General features: G+C 37.0%; 2 protein-coding genes across 2 annotated transcripts; both read right to left on the reverse strand.

Moving 5' to 3' along the window:
• Positions 1-9,016: 9,016 nt before the first annotated feature.
• LOC134740860 (uncharacterized) lies at positions 9,017-10,623 on the reverse strand. Its single transcript, XM_063673513.1, has 2 exons — positions 10,445-10,623; positions 9,017-9,634 (listed from the first exon to the last, which is right to left on the reverse strand). The coding sequence occupies exons 1-2, from the start codon at positions 10,448-10,450 to the stop codon at positions 9,017-9,019; spliced, it is 624 nt and encodes a 207-aa protein (XP_063529583.1). The 5' UTR covers positions 10,451-10,623.
• Positions 10,624-14,375: 3,752 nt separating this feature from the next.
• On the reverse strand, positions 14,376-19,710 carry LOC134741152 (actin-related protein 2/3 complex subunit 5-B). The gene is made up of 3 exons (XM_063673924.1): positions 19,501-19,710; positions 15,009-15,080; positions 14,376-14,700 (listed from the first exon to the last, which is right to left on the reverse strand). Exons 1-3 carry the CDS (start codon positions 19,639-19,641, stop codon positions 14,461-14,463), a joined length of 453 nt encoding a protein of 150 aa, XP_063529994.1. The 5' UTR covers positions 19,642-19,710; the 3' UTR covers positions 14,376-14,460.
• Between the last annotated feature and the right edge of the window lie 1,369 nt (positions 19,711-21,079).

A 21,079-nucleotide genomic window follows, 5' to 3' on the forward strand; every position in this document is an offset into this window, starting at 1 on the left:
AGGAAAGTCCGGATCTCTGCCTACAAACGTCCTAGGCGTAAACAAAGTATATAAATCTACAGAGAATTTGCTAAAACCACTCAAGTCCGGATCACCATGGTATGGTATTCGAAAAAAAAGGCACCTTTTTTTTAAAGGTCCGATGCACACGTGCTGATCGTTGCAGCGCCGATCGCGGAATAACGGGAGGGGCAGAACAAAATGACGGAGCAAACTATGTTGCCATCAGTGAAAAATATCGCTCCGTTTGCAGCAAATTCTATATATTCGATCTTAGGACACATCCGGTCTTAGGCGACCCTACCTTACCTATTGGCTATGTGCACGACATTGACGCCTCTTGGCGCTTTTCGGAATCCATTAATTATTTGACAGTTGCGTTTATTTGGTGATATGCCTGACCAGGAATATATGATCACGCGCCATGTTGCGGAATTTCACTGGAACTAATTTTTTCATACTATATGAACTGTCCACGGAGTAGGATGGAGATGGCAAGTGAGCGTTCCCGTCTATCCGACAGTTAGTAGCGACCGACTCACTTTATGCACAGACTATGCTCAGTTGTTGTGTAAACTTCATGCTCGAATGACATTCACGTCGTACGTACGCTCGTCTAACAAAAATTGATAAATAAATTTATAATGCCGTATTGTGCAGTATTAAGCTGCAGAAATCACAGCGGTTTAAAAAATCTTTCACGTGGAGGTATTTCCTATCATCGGTGGTTATTTATTTATAGGTAAATATAATACGATAAATACGAAAAATCTGTTTATTCTGCATTATTTACGAATGTTCGTTAAGTAAATCTATATTTTATCAGTTAGAAGTTCACAATCCTTTGTCACTATTCTTTACGTTTATCTGGAATATTCGCTATCCTAAATGTCAAATAACTTCGCTACTCAGATGCTGCGCAATGTCGATATTTATATCGATAAAGTTAAAGTTACGATATTTCAAGTTTGATGTTTGGTTCGGTAATAAATTATTATTTTAGACACGTTTCTAATTATTATTTGGGATAATCAATGTCTTAGTAAATATGGCAGCTCTGGTCATCAAGCACTAAGTTAAGTCGGGGTCATTTCAAACCTTCGTATTCCTTTACATACGTTTTTGTTTTTTACACCCATCATATTTTCATCGTTAATATAATTAGACTAGGTACTTAATGCACTTATGCGTACAATGCATGCAATGTGCCATGAATAAACGTTTTATATTTTCTATTTCTTTATTATCAATTATTGTAGGTTACCACAAGATGCCGATATTAAAAATAAATGGATCAATGCTACTGGGCAAGAAAATTAGTTTCCGCAAAAATATAGCACCGTTTGCTAGGAGCATTTCTTAGAGAAAGATTTCTGGGGATAAACTTGCCATACATCTCATCTAGCGTCCATACGCCTAAAACTTAGTTACTAATTTAGTAATTATTAGTGACATTCGGGCTCACTAAATTAATAAAAAGTGTTCCGTACCACGCAAACTAGCGGCAAATATTGGAATTTTGCCGCCCCCCTTCCTGATTTGATAGGTCACAATCTTACAATCAAATCAAGTGGGATCGATGAGCCAGTTTCATGTATGCTTTCACACCATACAATTAATTTGACAATTTAATCAGGTTGTCCCGTCTAGATTGGCCTTAAATGCTGCTACAAGTAAATATATTGTTAAAGACGAATACTTACCTAAATAAGTAATTGCAGATTTGTGATTACAAAATAACAGCAATACCGAGTTAATAGACCTTTAAAGAACTATGATTTTATCTGTTTGACTTTAAGATATATTTAATGTTCACATTAACAACCTAGTTGGTCAATTAATAAGAAACAAATTTCTAGTTAGACATTTGTTGTACTGTACTACATATTAATTTTCATACAATCACGATTATCACTACCTATATTATAATCATAAATAAAGTTTCATCTAAATGTGTTGAAACATACGGTAATGAAATATCAATACCTAACTGAACACACAAATATCGATAAAACACTCCGATTACACTGTCCCCTCCCTATATCGTCGAATGGAAAGAAGTTCCAACGGTTAGCTACTCACAGGCGTGTAGAGATCTCGAAAACACCAGTGTAACGTGACCGTGAGATCCGTAACAAACCATGCGTAATTAGACCTTACTTATACTGGTTTTTTAGCCCTTTTCTCGCCTGTAATAAGTAAGTGATTTTAAAATTATATAAAATAACGCCATCTGGTGTTGAGTAGTTGTATTAGGTGAACGTTGAGCGAGCTTTTGTGAGATGAATGAGATAATGAAAGAGTCGTATGTCATATAGCTTTGACATTATATTTTAAACCGTCACTCATGTAGCCTACAGTTGATATTCGTTCGAGAAATGTCCACCGGTAATAACCTTTTTTACACGACTGCCCAAAAAAAAAGAGTGTAATGTTTTGTATGGAAAGTTGCTACGAATCAGAGCAATTTTGTAAGTGTGTGACGTATTTTAACGTGGCTATGAATGTGTGTTTAGCGACACTGGTTTTCATACTAAATAGGAGTCATTTCACATCCACTAGTTTATTAATTCGTGGAACTGTCACCCTATACATGAGAATGAACAGCGCCCTATTGACAATGATCATATATTACTGGTCAGGCTTTACATATTTTGTAAAAACAATTACTTAGCAAGTTCACCTTTGACCTAGCGATTTGCAAAAAAACTCATTTTAGTAAAACGTGATGAGAAGCCATTTTTAAAATGCTAATTGATCAAAGGAGGATTACCTTAAAAAATCAGGATCATGCTGATCAATACTGAGTTTTCTTTTTCATTACTTTTTTTGTTTAATAGTTAACTTTGATATATTTATTAATCATACAAATTTAACTGCTATTGCTTTATAACGTTTTTTACATTTTTTTATCGTTGATGTGTATACAATACATAATAGTCTCCTTTCTTTACAATTAACAAATGTCGAGCGTTACCTGTGATTTTACCGTAATTAGCATTAATTCCCTATAACTTCTACTTATAAGTGTGATGAAAATGGTGTGTAACACGTGCGAATAGTCATAAAGCCACATTGCGTCGGGTTTCTATTGAGTCTCATTAACAATTTTAGCCATACCTTCCTTATTGCACAATGCACTATACATTGAATACTTAAAGTATGTAACTGAATCCTGTTATATTCATTTTTTTTTTATTTATTTTATAAAAGTTTAGACTGAACAATTGTTGAAAAGATACAGAGTTACACATAAAGGGACGGACTCACGTACCTATCTATTTTGTTGTGTGAAAGTTTGGGTAAATAATACATTCATTATTCGTCCTGGAAAAAAAAATACGAGTATATTTATAACTTCGATTTGCCCACCAACATAATATAATATAGCACATAGCCTATAAGAAAGATTATTTTAAAGTAGCAAGTAAGATTGATAATGTCATTCGATGTTTGGGTGTTGTTAAATGTTCTTTTGTTAAGTCTATTTTTGAGTCAAAATTATATAATGAATAATGCTTAATTTTAATAAATTTTGATGTAATTCGTTTCGTTTTAATTGCATTTTTTTACTTCATAATTTCAATCACAATATGAAATAAAACTATGAAAACGGATTATATCGCGTATATTGAATTTATAATTCATCCCGACGTTTCGAACTCTTTACAGCGTTCGTGGTCAACGGGTTATTTATTAATTTTTCCTCAGTCACCCGTTGACCACGAACGCTGTAAAGAGTTCGAAACGTCGGGATGAATTATAAATTCAATATACGCGATATAATCCGTTTTCATAGTTTTATTTCATGAGTAACTATCGCGGTAACCGAAGACAATATTCAATCACAATAATCAATTAATTTAATAGACTGGGTATTAACATTTGCTAGTGCCTACGTCAATTCTTGGGATTAGTTGTCTAGCGGACCCCAGGCTCCCATGAGCCGTGGTAAAATAAATGCCCGACTGAAGTACCGCTGATTTTAACGGTACCTATTTTAACACATTTAGTGCCAAGTGACCCGATAGTCGGGTTCTCTATTCGTACTCGCTGTTTTTTACATACGGGATTTTGCATGTTATCGCCTACGCTCGTAGCGCGTAGCATGCGATAAATAAATAAAAATGTATTTATTCAGGTCAACCCATTACATTAAAATAATAATAACATTATATTTTAGAATATAAGTCTCTGTTAATTAGTTGTATTAATGGCTTAGATCACATTTCACATATTCATGCAATTATAAGACAATTCTCTAATTATTAGCTCTATCTTGGGTACTGCTCTCCAAGTATTCATCAAGGCGTGTCGGATGACCAAAACAGCGTATGCCTATGTTGCACCAAACCTGAGTTCCACTAGGTACAGCCAGGGTTCAACATCAGCTATATCTTGGGTACTGCTCTCCAAGTGTTCATCAAGGCGTGTCGGATGACCAAAACAGCGTATGCCTATGTTGCAGCTAACCTGAGTTCCACTAGGTACAGCCAGGGTTCAGCATCAGCTCTATCTGCAGTTTATTTAGAATGGAAACCTAAACTTATAAGAAGCAAACAGACAACCACCTTTCTTGCAGCACCTTGAATGTACTCATTACGGATGCAGGAAGTTTCCCGACGATTTACTCCTCCCGCCCCGTCCGTCCCGCCGCGCCGCCCGCATTCGCCTAGGTACCGATTGACGACGATCGAGATGGCACCAAATACAAATTTAAAAATCTATTAGGATAACGCGGGTCTCGTTCCATACCTCAAAAGCAAAAATAGAAACCCTTGTAGGATCACGTGTGGCTGTCTGTCAGTCCGTCTGTTACAATCGATTTGCTCCGAAAGTACTGGACCGTTTGAATTGCAATTTGGCACAAATGCGAGTACTTTCAAGAATTTTCATGACCGCATTATTAAATTTCAAAATTGATGCCATTTTCGTAGTTATGGTCCCAAAAAACCATAAAAACGACACCCATAATGATATTTAGACATATGAAGCCTATTTCACCCCAACAGGGAAGAAAGTTTTTCACGTCCGCCACGTTGGATTTTAAAATCGTTGTTGTTTTCGTAATCAGCGGCACGATAAACCATAGAAACAATACCCATGTTGATTTTTAGACTTTCACCATCTTTCTCCCTTTTAGGGGTTGAATTTTCAAAAAACCTGAAACAACGTGTTTATTCATTTATCGTTAGGAGACTCCAGTGAAGTTTCGAATAAAATAGTCTAACTAATCTTGTTTCCCCATACAAACTTTGTACTCCCATTTCACCCCCTTGGAGGGTGAATTTTGAAAAACCCCTTAGTGGATACTACCGTTATAAAAACTACCTATTGTGAAAAATTCAGCTCTCTAGGTCCAACAGTTTGGGCTGTGCGTTGATTTAAGTGAGTCAGTCAGTCAGTCAGGACTTTTATGTTTATATACACTTACTAGCTGTTGCCCGCGACTTCGTTGGCGTGGATTTGTATGTTGGTGGTTATATATTATACATGAGCATAATATACCTAGTCGGCTCATAAGTTCTGTCATATACATAGTATCAAATAAAATCAAAAGTTTAAGTTTATTCCGTATAATTTGTACAGCGTTTGAAAGCTTATAAACTAGAGAATCTAAATGTATAACATTTATTCAAAATGACCGCCATAATTATCTACACAGGCTTGAAGTCTTCGTGGCCAGTCGTCAATGGATTCACGCACCACTTTCATGTCGATATTGGCCACTGCCGTAGCAAGAGATTTTTTCAGCGAGTCTAGATTTGCATGAGGTTTTGAGCACACCTTTTCCTCTAAATACTGCCATATTTTATAGTCTAAAGGATTAAGATCTGGGCTAGAGGAGGGCCAATCTTCATGCCGTATAAAGTCGATTTTATTGGAGGCGAGCCAGGCTTGTGTAGACTTTGCCTTATGGGCTGGAGCAGAGTCCTGCTGGAAAACCCAATGCTGGTTTAGAAACATCGTATGGGATAGTGGTTTCACAATATTAGTCAACACCGTGTCTTGGTACACTTTGGCACTAGTTTTTACTCCTTTCTCACAAAAATGCATACTAGTGACGCCCGCATAAGAAACTCCCAGCCAAACCATCACAGATGAAGGGTGATGACCTCTTTGAATACGGGGAATGCTATTAGACGCTTCTTTACTATTGCGAGCGTACACTCTATCATTTTGTTTATTACAGTTTTCTTCTATGTCAAAAATTTTCTGGTCCGAAAACAGTATACAACGGTGCTTATTTTTAGCGTACTTCTTCAATAAAGCTTTAGATCTTTTAAGCCTTAAAGCTTTAAGCCGACCATTGAGAAGATGGCCAGTTTTTCGTTTATAAGCACGAAGTCTCAGGTCTTGATTAAGCACTCTTTTCACCGTGTTTTTGCTCAAACCCATCTGGAGGGCCATAACTTTTTGTTTCCTAGCGGGATTTCTGGCAATGCGTGCCCTAATTGCTTGTACAACCGCTGGAGTCCTAGCTGTACGCGGACGACCGCTTCTTTTCTTGTTATTTAAACTAGAGACCTGAATAAAGACATGGATAAAATTGGAGGAGGCCTACACCCAAAGAGGGATCCATATAGAAGATAACATTTAAATTACAAATACAAAAACCATATAAAACTTCTTATGGAATAAAGGGCTATAATAATAATAATAATAAAACTAGAGACCTCACTGTATCTTTCTATGGTACGATACACAAATCTTAGACAGAATTTTAAATTTTCAAGTAGCTTAAAAATTTTAGTCGGCGAGTGACCACAACGATATAGTGCAATTATTGCGGTACGGCTATCTTTAAGCGTCCACTCCATGTTGAAGAAAACAGAAAATTGCAAAATTATACTACTCAAATATTTAATAAAGATTCGAAATTCAAATGCAGAACGGTTTTTGTTTTAGGAGTTCCAAATTTAAATTTTAAAGGCCAGTGACAGAACTTATGAGCCGACTAGGTAGAACATTATGCAGCAAAAGATATCAGTAGGGACGGGACGGTTAATCATTTGTTATACAACGCATGAAATTTGTCTTTCACAAACTACGAACTTTCAAGACCCTAACTGAAAAAATTGTTCCCGATATAATCCCTCTCGACCCTCTTAGAAGATTTACAAGTCCACTATAAAAAAAAAAATCGCTCCCGAAACTATTAATACAAACTTTTCAAAAACGGTGTAAGTAATCAGTTTTCGTCTATTTTAATATAATGCCCTTTTTACCAAGTTTCAAGTTCCTAGCTTAAAAGAAAATAAATATGTACCACATATAAACTTACATCCCCTTTTTAACCTCTTTAGGGGTTGAATTTTTAAGAACGTTGAAATAACTCTTTTGGAATCTTATACAATTCTTCTTCTAAGAAGTTTCAAAGCATTTGCAATAGATTCACTTTCAACCCCTTTTTAACCATTTTAGGGGATGAATATTTAAAAACGCTTAAATTACTTTTCTTGTATTCTAATAATATGCCTTTATACAAAGATTCAAGTCCCGCACTCAAAAAAATATTTGATCTTTTTGAACTTTCAACCCCATTTTTACCACCTTGGGGGATGAATTTTCAATAATGCTGAAACAAGTTTTTTTTTCTTTTAATTGTATATCTTTCTATGAAGTTTCAAGTACCTAGCTTAAAATAAAATTAGGACCACGACAAACTTTCAACCCCTTTTTAACCACTTTAGGGGATGAATTTTTAAAAACGCTGAAATCACTTTTCTTGTATTCTAATAACATGCCTTTATGCAAAGATTCAACTCGCGCACTTAAAAAAATGTTTGACCTCCATACAAACTTTCTACCCCTTTTTCACCACCTTAAGGGATGAATTTTCAAAAACGCTGAAATTAGCTTTCTTCTCTTTTAATGAAATACCTTTTTACGAAGTACTCTTAGCCTAAAATATAATTTGGACCCTATACATACTTTCAACCCCTTTTTAACCCTTTTAAGGAATGAATTTTTAAAAACGCTGAAATTACTTTTCTTGTATTCTAATAATATGCCTTTATACAAAGATTCAAGTCCCACACTCACAAAAATATTTGATCTCCATACAAACTTTCAACCCCTTTTTCACCACCTTGGGGGATGAAGTTTTTAAAACGCTGAAATGAGTTTTCTTGTTTTTTTGTTATAATTAATAAATATTTATATTATAAAATTTGAACCCCAAGACAAACTTTCATCCCCTTTTAACCCCCTTAGGGGTTGAATTTCCAAAAACGTCAATTTTACTTTTTTTTGTAATCGGCTATTATGCCTTTCTAGGAAGTGTCAAAGTATTTGTAATGGATTCAAACTTTCAACCCTTTTTTAGCCCATATAGGGGATGAATTTTAAAAAACGCTGAAATCACTTTTCTTGTATTTTAATAATATGCCTTTATACAAAGTTTCAAGTCCCGCGCTCAAAAAAAAATTATGATCTCCATACAAACTTTCAACCCCTTTTTCATCACCTTAGGGGATGAATTTTGAAAAACCCCTTCTTAGTGGACACTAACGTCATAAAAGCTACCTATTGTGAAAAATTCGGCTCTCTAGGTCCAACGGTTTGGGCTGGGCGTTGATTTAAGTGAGTCAGTCAGTCAGTCAGTCAGGACTATTACGTTTATATATATAGATTATATTATAGATTAACTGTAGAATGCGGATCATTATGAGGTTAAGTAAAAGCGGTAGTTGCGATGTTTTTGAAAAAAAACAAACCTAAGTTTAATTTAAAACATACGTTTTACTCATCTATAAATTACATGTAGGTAGAAGTTCGCAAACTCGTAGGAGGAACGTTTGCGACCTAGAGACACATTTAAACATTTCTGGTCACAATCATATTTAACGTATAACACTTACACATGTAGCAACAATTATTATTAAATTACACAACATACAACGCTCACAGCAAAACAACATATGTACCTACCTGACTTAAATAACTGATCTGTGGGAATTATTCATCGTACTTATCATTATCAAACACATTAATTGATCGACGTTACTAGGTACTATTTTCCATGATACTCGTATGGCTTAACTGCGTTATACCGTTTTGATTCGTCAGAAATATCATAATTATGCCCTTCGCCTGCATATGAATGATGTCCTTCGTAGCGAGCGCCGTAAGAGTTGCCTGGAGCGCCATGGGAATAGTCATTTCCGAGCGCCGACACATGTTGATTGTTTCCATAGTTGAATCCGTCCCCGACGTGTATGTTTTCTGTTAATGGTGCGAACGAGTGTTCGTATCCTGAAGGCGCGTCGTAAGCCGGGGCTTGTTCCTTTTGGTAATCATCATGGGGTTTCGCTTCGCCAGCTTGCTCATGGTGCGGCCTGAGCTCTACGGTCCTCTCCTTGGGCAGCTGAATAACATGCGGCACTTGCACGGGATATGGTTTATTGACATGCACTGGGTACGGCACTTTCTCTATCACCTTCACCGGGTATGGCACTGGAATCTTTACCGCGATAGTTTTAGTTATCTTTATTACTTTGACAGGCGTTTCGTGTGTTTCCGTGTGTAGTCCCAAGTCCTGTAGTTCTGTTTCGTAGTTTTCCACTGGGATTATATGGCTGTGCTGAGAGGCGAAGGTGTAGTATGCGCAACACAGTAGAATTAAAAGTTTCTGAAAGAAAGGAATGTGTATGATATTTGTCTTTTATACTTAAATGTTTCAAGAGCGCGAAATCTTTTAAACGTTATTACATTACATAATACTTATAAGTATTATTAGTAATACTATTAATAAGTAGTATAAATAGTGAATATCATGTTTTGCCATCCAGGGTCCATTATGTACCTATGTAACATACTGGTATGCAAATTAAATAAAGATCTCTATCTCTACAAGCGACCTAATCCCAGAGGTAGGTAACTTCTGTTTCAAAGCAAAACTAATAAGCAGAGGCATCGGAAACTGCGAGCGAAATCCATTTAAATGACGTATGACAACCAGTTAGACGTATGAAAAGTTGAAAACCCTAGTACTTTAATGGATTTCGCTCGCAGTTTACGATGCCTGCTAATAAGGTAGGATGTTGGAATAAGATCGAACTATTTTTTGCTAAGAATGCTAAGTTGAAGTATAAGAAGCTTGGAGAAGTTGGAGAGGATGTACCTACTCACAAAAAGGGAAGTACCGTAAAATGTGCCTACTTTGCTCCTTACTGGGTAATTGTGCTCCAAGTTTGTGTGTGTTTTTATATATATAACTTACATTAAAGTAGTATATCACATTGGAGCAAATAAGTAGGCACATTTTACGGCACGTACCTACCTATGTACATTGATTGATAACTTCTTTAAATTATATTCTTGAGGTGTAGATACAAACTTAATTCAAAATGCTTATTCTTATTACTGAAATATATTTCACATGGAAACTTGAATTCATTAAACGAATGATACCGTAAGTTTAAATAATTTAAGTACTAACCGTCATTTTGACTTCGCGAGCGTACGTCCAAGCGCCTCCGAAACTGCAGAGTGGCAATAAAAGTAATGATTGGCTTATATATTGGCGCGTTCTCTGTGGCGAGCGGCGGACTGCAGCGGCTGCGATTACTTTCTTCGGCGGTCACTTATTGCTAGTTCCGCAGCGCGGATCGCGGCGGCGGCGGTGCACTCATTGTCGCAACTTCCTCGCGCAATTCATAATATCTTTCTTAATTTATTATGTAACATTACGTAGTTTATTGATTTTACTTGCTCTAGTTAGATAGGTGTCGTATCGTACCATAGGTATAAGATATACTTTGATCATTTGTAGACCTAAGTAATATGTAAAAATGCGAATCTTTGGTCGTTTATACTAAGTCATTCTCCATGCTGCTCAGTAGTAGAATCGTACTCGACGCTTTTGCCACTTCCCGCGGCAAGACTTATTAGGTAGGTAAGTAGGTGTAAATGTAGTTCCTTATGAAGATGCCATGGCATTCCAGTACCGCAGGTTAAAACTTATAAAGCGAGACCTGAAACGGAGACTTAATTGGTATTCAAGGAAGTCCACAAGAAATAAATAGTTGCTCTTCGAACCAAACAGTGCTCTTCCATGTACGGTCCCGCCTGGTGCTAGTTTTCATCTGCTCTTGCTGTTATTCTTGGGGCCACTTGCGCGTTCCAGGGTTAGCCAATTAAGTAAAATGGAAGATATTAGCTATTAGAAAAGTGGGTTAGGTTAGGTTAGAACTGCGACCTTTACAGAAAACAACTGCTACTAGAAAAGTGGGTTAGGTTAGGTTAGAACTGTGACATTCACAGAAACAAACTGCTACTAGAAAAGTGGGTTAGGTTAGGTTAGAGCTGCGATCTTTACGGAAACCAACTGCTACTAGAAAAGTAGGTTAGGTTAGAACTAATTTTTGTGGATCAGTTAAATTGTAATCCAAAATGAAATAATCCGCTTACCCACTGACTGCTTAACAAAATTTGATTAATGGTGGATCGCTTACTGCCGATCAAATAATTAATTTGCCAACCAAATCAATTTAGAGCAGCTCATTATGACCTTAAGTTGCTGATCAAATACACATTTTGGCTGACCAAATATATATTTTCGTTCATCAAAATAGGAATATTTTGCAGATCGATTAAATAACACCCGTTCTTATAAATACTGTGGTAGGTATTCTGTCCGTCACGCATAACAATCGTAGATATATGTGACAATCGAAAACTATATAATTGTTTACTGTACCTACATATTCTTGAAACACGCATAGGTAAAATATTTAAGCAAAGCCTTTGCCTATCTATATAGCGGAAGCCGCTCGACCCCAATTTCAAAGGAATACCGCAAATCGATGTACGGGTTAGCCGTTTGGCACACACATACTAGAGGCCAAAACAAAATTTCTTTTCATTTTGTATAAGTGGCCAAGTCGCTCAGACGCATAGTTATTATTATTATTTTATTTCCAAATATGCAAGTTTACAGTTATAAACCAAAGCACTTACATACTACAATAAATCATATTATTAAATTACATTATATTACATTATTTTAATTTACATGTCAAACTATAATTTAAATCATTTCTTAAACTACCAATTGTACTCAGTCATATGATTAAATTACATTATAAATAATTCAAATTGCACGTTTCCGAGACATAATCGAAAAACCGAAAAATGGAGCCTTCAAACCCCCCTCCCCCCCAGCACCAGGGTTACAGCCGGGGACTTTTGATATGTTCATCTTCTAACCAGTCCAAACAAAGCTACGAAGTTAAAAATTGTGTTCCAAGCATTTCCCTCTATACCTTCTTATTGCTTGGCCTACAAAAACAATTGCTTTATTTAGGAGAACGGTACGAGTAAAGCATTATGTGCGATTGCCAAGTCATTATATGTATTAAAAATTAAAGATATCTAATATTGATGCGGTTATAACACCCCCTGGCACTGACTTAAATAACCGACTTGGTATCACATTACATCTCTAAACTTTTTTGTAGTAGAAGTATTGCGTTGCGAGACTGGCATCTTTTTACATGTAATGTTTTTGATGGGATCTCATCTCTTTTTGTAGGCAGTCCTTCTTTTCGGGTACTAGGTACTTCTTGTACGTCAGCTACCACTTTTCTCAAAGCTTATACTCATATCCGTCCCACACTATACTCGTACTCATACCTGTACAATACTCATGGCCATACCAAGCTATACTTGTATTCATCCAATACTCATACCCAAGTCCCCATCCCACACCATACCCGCACATGAGTGCCATATGTATGGTATGAACCTATACCATATTCATATCCTTACCATACTCATACTGTACACATCTTTATACCTACTCACATCGTACATCTTAGACCTATACTTTACCTACTATTTGTTGGAACTGTTAAAGTAACTTTGTAATAGCATATATTCATATGGGACTACAAACTTACTTATGCAGTTCCCAAATTTTTAAAACGTGACTGATATTGCAATATTTTTAGGTTTTTAAAGCTTGTTAAGCTAAAAACTACTTATGTTTAAAATTTGAAGCTTGTTGGTTGGCTAGAAGTACCTTAGCATTATGATGATCGGTGAGCGAGTGTGTCAGTGACAAAAGTAAGGAACTTTGACGTGCAATAATTCTTAAACTACAAGTTCAAATTGAATGTTCTTGGGAATATACTCGTATATAAGTAATATCATGCCCAATATATATGTCACTGAAAATTCAGGGCTCTAGCTTTAGCCAGCACAAAAATACAGAACGTCGAAAATGGCCTGAATGGCTTCGAGAAAAGGATGGTACGGCCGTGCCTCTTTGTTTTGCTCGACTTGGCGGGGACACTGCCGTGCCCCCAGATCATCATCACGGTCGAGTTAAGACTTAGATTTGCTAATTTTAAACTACCCGTGGTTCCAATCTCCATTGATAAAGGATTTTGAGAACAAGGGCATATCTGTGCCAAAGCATACGAGGAATTAGAATCATTAGCATTAGATAATTGTAATTACTGATTTGTTTTAATCTCATATGGAAATATATGACTAGCACGTTATATTTTCGCGGATTAGCAAAGTAATATTTTTGTATTAATTAATATTTTCTGGAATAAACTAATTTCATTCATTAGGAAGTATTCAATGTTTTTTAGTCCGCGGCCTTATAAGACCTGTGCAGTGTGCACATCGGGTGCGTGTGCGTACACGTGCACGTGCGCGTTGTAATGTACAGATACTTATGAGAGCCGGCACACCACTTGCGTGACGCGTGCGTGGCTCAAATATTTTGGCGCACGCGCACGTGCACGTCTACGCACACGCAGCCGGTGTGCTCTGGCCATTATTCGTGTCTGGTAAGATTATCTGTGCCTCCCTCTCATAAAGTTATTCAACGCATTCCTGTTTAAAAACATCATTCTCATTCAACCATCACAAATTTCACACTTAGGTCTAAAAAAATTGACTGCCGAACATGCATTAGGCAATCTGTTTATCATCGTTCATCGTTCATCGTTTTTTTTTACTATAGGTATCCGCTATCCGCCGTTGTGGTTAATGACGTAATGTCACCACGCCACTCGCCACTAGTAATGCAGCGCGGTCTCGTTTCAGTACAGTAGTAGGTAAATGATGTAAATACTCTGTAAAACAGACTAGATTTTAACATCTAGCTGTATGGCGGACCCATGCAAGATAAAAGTAGCAGTGAAATTTGGATGGTGTTAGAAAATAGAATTTAAGTAATTTTTTTTACATTCACTGCCAGCGCGAGCTACGCACTACGAGCGTAGCCGATATAACGTATTTCCGCTTTGTAGCGGAAAGCGCCTACGAACAGAGAACCCGCCTAACGGGTCGCTGGCCTGGCTGTGAATGTGTTAAGAAAAGTGTTGAAAAGTTATTGATACAAAACTCAAATAAGAGGTATAATAGAATTTATTAAGAATTTATAATATACACATTTAGAATGATAAGTAAGTATTATTTAGGTAATAGTGTTTTGGTTTAAACTCTCATACGGTCGGACAGGACCCTCACTATGGAGCCAGTGCCACCCACATTGTAAACTTTCTCATGCCATAGGAGCAGATGCCCGCTAGATCCCTCAGATGGGTACTCGAAGCCCCTGTAGATGTATTTCATCAGTATGTCGATGTCGTCCTGGGAGAGGCTTGCTACGGCGTCTTCAATTTGTGCAGATTTCATGGCGAGCAACACTTTTAATGTGAGTGTAAGGGCATTGTCCTGTAACATACAAACAGAAACATTACAATTATGTATTAGTTTTAGTGGACAGTTCAGGAAGTAGGTAATTTCAAATAATAAGTTACTAATATCTGGTACAAATAGTGTCGTTGGATAGTCCTCTTCCTTTTAGGGTTCCGTACCTAAAGGGTAAAAAAGGGACCCTATTACTAAGACTTTTTTGCGTAATGGTACGGAACCCTTTGTGCGCGAGTCCGAGTCGCACTTGGTCGGTTTTTTTAACATGTTCCTATCAATGTGACATATTTTATGTAGTTTTTGCAAAAACAGACTGGAGTTTTACTCACCTTTACTTGTTGATTGGAAGATCCTAATGGTGCATTGTCCAAAACTGTTTTGAGTGCTTCATTGTATTTTCCTGTATATTATGAGTTATGGAATACATTTTTTGATATGATTGTAAATTAACATAATATCTATTATTATGTCAGTTCTCTAACCCCTATTTACTCTATTTTATGAATTAATCCATATTATAGGGCTATATAATCACAACACATTTTTGTTTTGCTTCTACTAAACATTTTTGCTACATACCGGGAAACCCATGTTATGGTATGGTGTATGGTATGTATCTATGATGTAGCACTATGGTCATAGCACAGCGTTTAATAAATTAAAAATATGCGGCCATAAATGAATTGCTATGGAACTGTACGCCTAAATGCTGAAACCTACCATGAACAAAACGGTTTAAGTGGAACTATTGTAAACTATTGAGAGTATAGGGGTCCAGGCAGGAGGAGTAAGGCAAACAGCGGTCAGTCTTATAATGAATATTTATTGTAATAACTTGTCGCCTTATATAGTATTTCCATGGTGAATTCTACCTTCAAGTCGACGGCGTGGCCATGGGGTCTCCGGTGTCTCCAGTAGTCGCTGACATCTTTATGGAGGACTTCGAGGAGAGGGCACTCTCATTGGCTCCTGTGCGACCGAAGATATTTAAAAGATACGTAGATGACACTTTTACTATACTTCCAAAAAGTAGTGTTTCAACTTTCTTGGATCACCTAAATTCCATCCATAGCAAAATAAAATTTACTATGGAGTTGAAAAAAGACTGTTCTCTCCCCTTCTTAGATGTATTGGTAAAGAGAAATCCTGATAACACCCTAGGTCGCACTGTGTATAGGAAACCTACTCATACTGATAGGTACTTAAATGGCAAATCGCATCACCATCCCAGTCAACTTGTTACAGTCAGGGACCGGCCCGCTATCCCTTATCGGGGTTTTATAAGGGTATTGCATAAGGCTTAACTCACCATACCTTTTGCCAGACGAAACCCTTTGTTTTGGTTTTAAAAACCCTTATATAAAGCTACCACATTTGAGTAATCGGTAGCCCAAATACCCTTACAAAACCCTTATCATCCGCTCACCAACACCTTGCATATTGCTTATAAGGGTTAGCCTTATAAAGGGCTTCCCTTTTAGCATATAAGCATGCTAATTTAAGTCGTCTACCTTGTTCATAAAGCACACATTACTTCGAATCCGAGCGATCGTCGGCGGCGACGGCGGCGTTCTTTGATAGGCAAGTATTTTCTTTCCTTTTCATACACTACCGTAGATATATACTAATGCTGTCTCTTTCACGCAAAGGGAAACCTTTATAAAAAGCGCTTAAAGATAAGGGTAACCCTTATTAAGAGCTAGCCTTGCTTTTGGTTAGCTTTTCGGTAAGGGTTAGTCAAAGGTAAGGGTATGAATGGGCTTGCAGCTCAAAAGGGAAAGTCTTTCAATGTGTTAGCCGTGTTTAAGTGTCGCCCATTGAAAGGGTTGTATCGCGGAAAGGGTTGTCCGGTCCCTGGTTACAGTAGGCAAATCTTTGTTTCAGAGAGCCCAGAGGATATGTGATGACCAGCATCTGGCCGCGGAGCTCCAGCATGCCAGGCGCGCGCTCCGGGAAGATGGCTTTTCTCTACCACCAGCTTGGGATCCTGTAGTCCATCTGATAAAGGAGCAAGCGAGACATAGACTGTGAGACCTTAGTGTTGGATGATGCTGGACATTCTGATGTTTTGAAAAGATGTGTCCCGCCGAGTTTGTTGCCGGTCCCATATTGGGATACCCTCCTACAATTTAGGAGGGAATTAAATCTTCTCGGGTCCGTGGTGTAGGGTTGGAGCCGGCGTAGTTTTTATCGCGTATATATATATATCTTTACTTGAAAATAATTGTAGTGTATAACTAGCCTTATGAACCGATTTTGCATGTACAACCAGCCTTAAAGTTTGTAGTCTATGATTGTTCATTATTTTAGTATGTGGGTATTTTTGCACTTTGTAATTTTTCCTCAGTCACCCGTTGACCACGAACGCTGTAAAGGGTTCGAAACGTCGGGATGTATTATAAATTCAATATACGCGATATAATCCGTTTTCATAGTTTTATTTTACTTTATTTTTAATTTTCTCATTAACCCCCCAAAAGTGGCCCCCATGTTTAAAATTCATTTGTTTACGTTACATGTCCGTCTTTGGGTCACAAACTTACATATGTATACCAAATTTCAACTTAATTGGTCCAGTAGTTTCAGAGAAAATAGGCTGTGACAGACGGACAGACAGACAGACGCACGAGTGATCCTATAAGGGTTTCGTTTTTTCCTTTTGAGGTACGGAACCCTAAAAACAATAACCAAATAAATATTTTTCTTTTACAGTGAAACATTTTTTTATAACAAAAAAACTTCTGTAAATTTAAGTCTGTGGAGATGTGTTTTGACAAGAACTAAGGGCTAAGTGCTTTATAGGCGAGGCCGAAGGCTGCTCCGCATAGCGCCGAAGGCCCAGAGCTTTAGATAGCGGTCATTTTCCAATGGTGGAACTACGAGGGAGCAGAGCTTGGAATTGGAACAATGACCGGAAGAGCCCCGCATAAGGCCAAAGGCCCAGACCGTTCTTTTGCAGCGCGCTTACATGCTAAGATCGCTAGGTCAATCTGCAGGAGAAAGAAATTTGGAATTGGCTCCCAAGCTGCTCGACCTTCGACGTTGCTCGAAAGCGTGTCTGCTGGGATGCTTCGGGTCTTCGACCTTACGTAGTTAACTTTTTATAAAACTTTGATAACTGTGTCGTATGATCGCGGCACAGCAACTTGGTCTTTGGCCTTTGGCAACATATTTCAGACTTTCGGCCTTACGTGGAGCGCGCCTTTGCGCCTCCTTTTTTCAGGCCTTGAAACTGAAAATTACCATGCTTGTTGTCTGCCAGTTTGCTTTTTAACACAACACCTGCGGCCTTTCGTCTTTGTATCAACGGCCTTTCGTCTTTGTATCAACTAACTATTGTCGTCACCGAACCCAGATGATGGCTCAAACTAGAGCATAGCTGTTTTGTTTTTCCCGCCAAAAGCGAAAAAAAATCATCATCCGAAAAGAAACCAAGAGAGAACCGAGAGAGAAATTCGATAGCGTTGACTTTCTCTGTCGTTTGAATAGCAACCGTAGCGACAGCGATAGAGATAGAGACATAGGTATTTAACGCACACAAATTTGTGTGCGCGTTGCATTAAATGTGTTTGTGTGGCTTGTTGGAGTGTTGAACAGATTTTTCAGAACAGAAATTTATATAACTTAGTCACGGCGGCGGCGGCGGCGCGGCCACAATGACTGGCGTACCACACCTCTAGTAGGTACAAAATTGTTGGTTTATTATAAATCATAAAACACTTATTTCCATTTCCATTATGGAAAATTAGGGTTGAGCATGCATGTATGTCAATTTATATTTACCAATTTTGTTTTCTAATAGTGCAGAATAGTTGCGTTATATTAAGTTTTTTGCTGCTGCGCCACGCACATGTGACCGATTTTAGTATGCAAGTTACTAGTGTGGCGTTCAATGTGTTAATGAATAGAATGCATATATTTTTTTCATATTTTTCTGACATCATCTTATGCCTTGCTGCTGCTGCTGCTGTCAAAATTATAATAAAATATACATTTCCAAGTCATTAATAAAAGGGAAAATATTGTTTTTTAACAACTAAACATTTACTAAAACCATGGTTTAAGAACCAAATAGTGGCAGGTAATGTATAAAAAAAAATTCAGTGTGCGGGTAATTTAGTCTACTTTTTTTTAGGCTTCCAGATTTTTAAGTTTATGGCGGTTGATGTCCCATTCTTCAAACTTTTTTATAAATAATATATGATACAAGTTAATATAATTAAAAAATTAAATAATATAATACATATGAATAAATATGGATTAATGAATGAATAGTATTTATTTCAGGACAGGTCCCATATTGTGACATACAATTACAATTAAATATATCAACAAATAAAGTTAGGTACATAATATAGACAAGTCAACCTTAAAAAAAAAAAGTAGGGTTTTGATTATTTTTATATGAAAGTTGCGCTGGCATTTACCTATTTCTATTTCTGATTGAGTAGATGCCATAATAACTTTTTAACTTGAACCCAAAATGCAACTTAATAACTATGTATTAGAATAACTAACACCGAAAAACAAAAATTTTGCTGCACCCTACTCAACATAGAACTTGAGTAAATTAAACTAAGGATGTAATTATTTAATGGGGCGTAAAATTGATTCTATTTGTAAGCTTTTGTTTTTAAAATCATATTAAAATCGTATGTTTGAATAAGCATAAGGAAATATATATCTAATAAATGATGATGATTCATAAACACTTCAGAGGCAATGATAAACAAACGGAAGCTACATGGACACGCGTCGCAATACTACTTTCTTCTTGTGAAACTCGTTGTCATGCAACAATTGCGGTATTTGAAAAGGATATTGATTCAATAATGCACAGACTTCCCCTTCATCGGGGCCGGCGGGCATAGCTTGCTCGGCCTCATCCTCTTTGAAGTTGTCTTCATTGTATTGATCGATGTCTATTTTTCGGAAAGCTGAACTAGAGGTATTTTTAGCCATGTTTCCTCTTCTCTTACACTTCAAGCAACAATTATAATAAAACTGATAGGCACAGTATAAACTTCACTTAGTTTAGCACCCTGCCCAAATAATAATTAATATAGTACAGTCAAGTCAAGTGAAAAACTGGTGAATACGTCAGATGTCATATAGAGATGGTCAACTCGGTTTGCCAACCCGGTTCAAACCGAGTTAGGCTCAACTCGGGCCGACCCGGTTTGTTAGTTCGCCAACCCGATTCGAACGAGCAGACGGAACGCAACCGATCCAACGTACCGATCGACTCCACTCGAAATTCCCAACAGCGGGCCGGGCGAACGAAACCGAACTGACTTCAACTGAAATAGCGGAAGCCGCTCGACCCCAATTTCAAAGGAATACCGCAAATCGATGTACAGGTTAGCCGTTTGGCACACACATACTAGAGGCCAAAACAAAATTTTTGATCCGCAGTTCCTAAAAAAATTTCGCTGCGGGGGAGTGGTAAAACATTATTTTTTTTGTATGGAAAATTTTTTTTTTTCCAAAACCTATCGTGTGGTATCATACGAAAGGGCTTTTTGAGGCGATTCTAAAAACATATTACATCATTACATTTCGGGCATTTTTTTTAAATTAAAACAAAAAGAATTTTCGAAACATACCAAGTTTGGGCTCCTCCAGACACGATATGGCTGATTTTTTTTTTGTACAATATACCACAAATGATATGTGATATCCTCATGTCTAACTCCAAGAAAGCAATTTTGAAAGTCCACTTCAGTCCAGTCGCACTTGGCCGGTTTTTTTTTCACTCAAGCCGCGTATTCGCGTCTAACGACAATCCCAAAGTAAACAAGTAGTACCTAAGTAAAGTCGCGATCTAAATTTTAAACTAATTTTATTACGTTTTGATCGGTATAAAACAATAATATTGTCTTCGGCTACCGCGATAGTTACTCATGAAATAAAACTATGAAAACGGATTATATCGCGTATATTGAATTTATAATACATCCCGACGTTTCGAACCCTTTACAGCGTTCGTGGTCAACGGGTGACTGAGGAAAAATTACAAAGTGCAAAAATACCCACATACTAAAAATAATGAACAATCATAGACTATAAACTTTAAGGCTGGTTGTACATGCAAAATCGGTTCATAAGGCTAGTTATACACTACAATTATTTTCAAGTAAAGATATATATACTACCTAGATTTCTACTACCTGAAGGTTGTCTGGAAGAGATCGCTTTTAAGCGATAAGACCGCCTGTTGCTGCTTAGTTTTTTATGTTAATTTGCTGTATTTAATCATGTTTCATTGTGCACAATAAAGAATATTATTATTATTCTCTTTATTTATTCTTTTTCTTATGATAGGTTTTTTATAATATGCATATAAAAGTAAAATATAAAAACACTTACAAAACAATACAAAATACATATAAACAAATTT

The sequence above is a fragment of the Cydia strobilella genome, chromosome 4, assembly GCF_947568885.1.
Source record: "Cydia strobilella chromosome 4, ilCydStro3.1, whole genome shotgun sequence".
Lineage (NCBI taxonomy): Eukaryota > Metazoa > Arthropoda > Insecta > Lepidoptera > Tortricidae > Cydia > Cydia strobilella.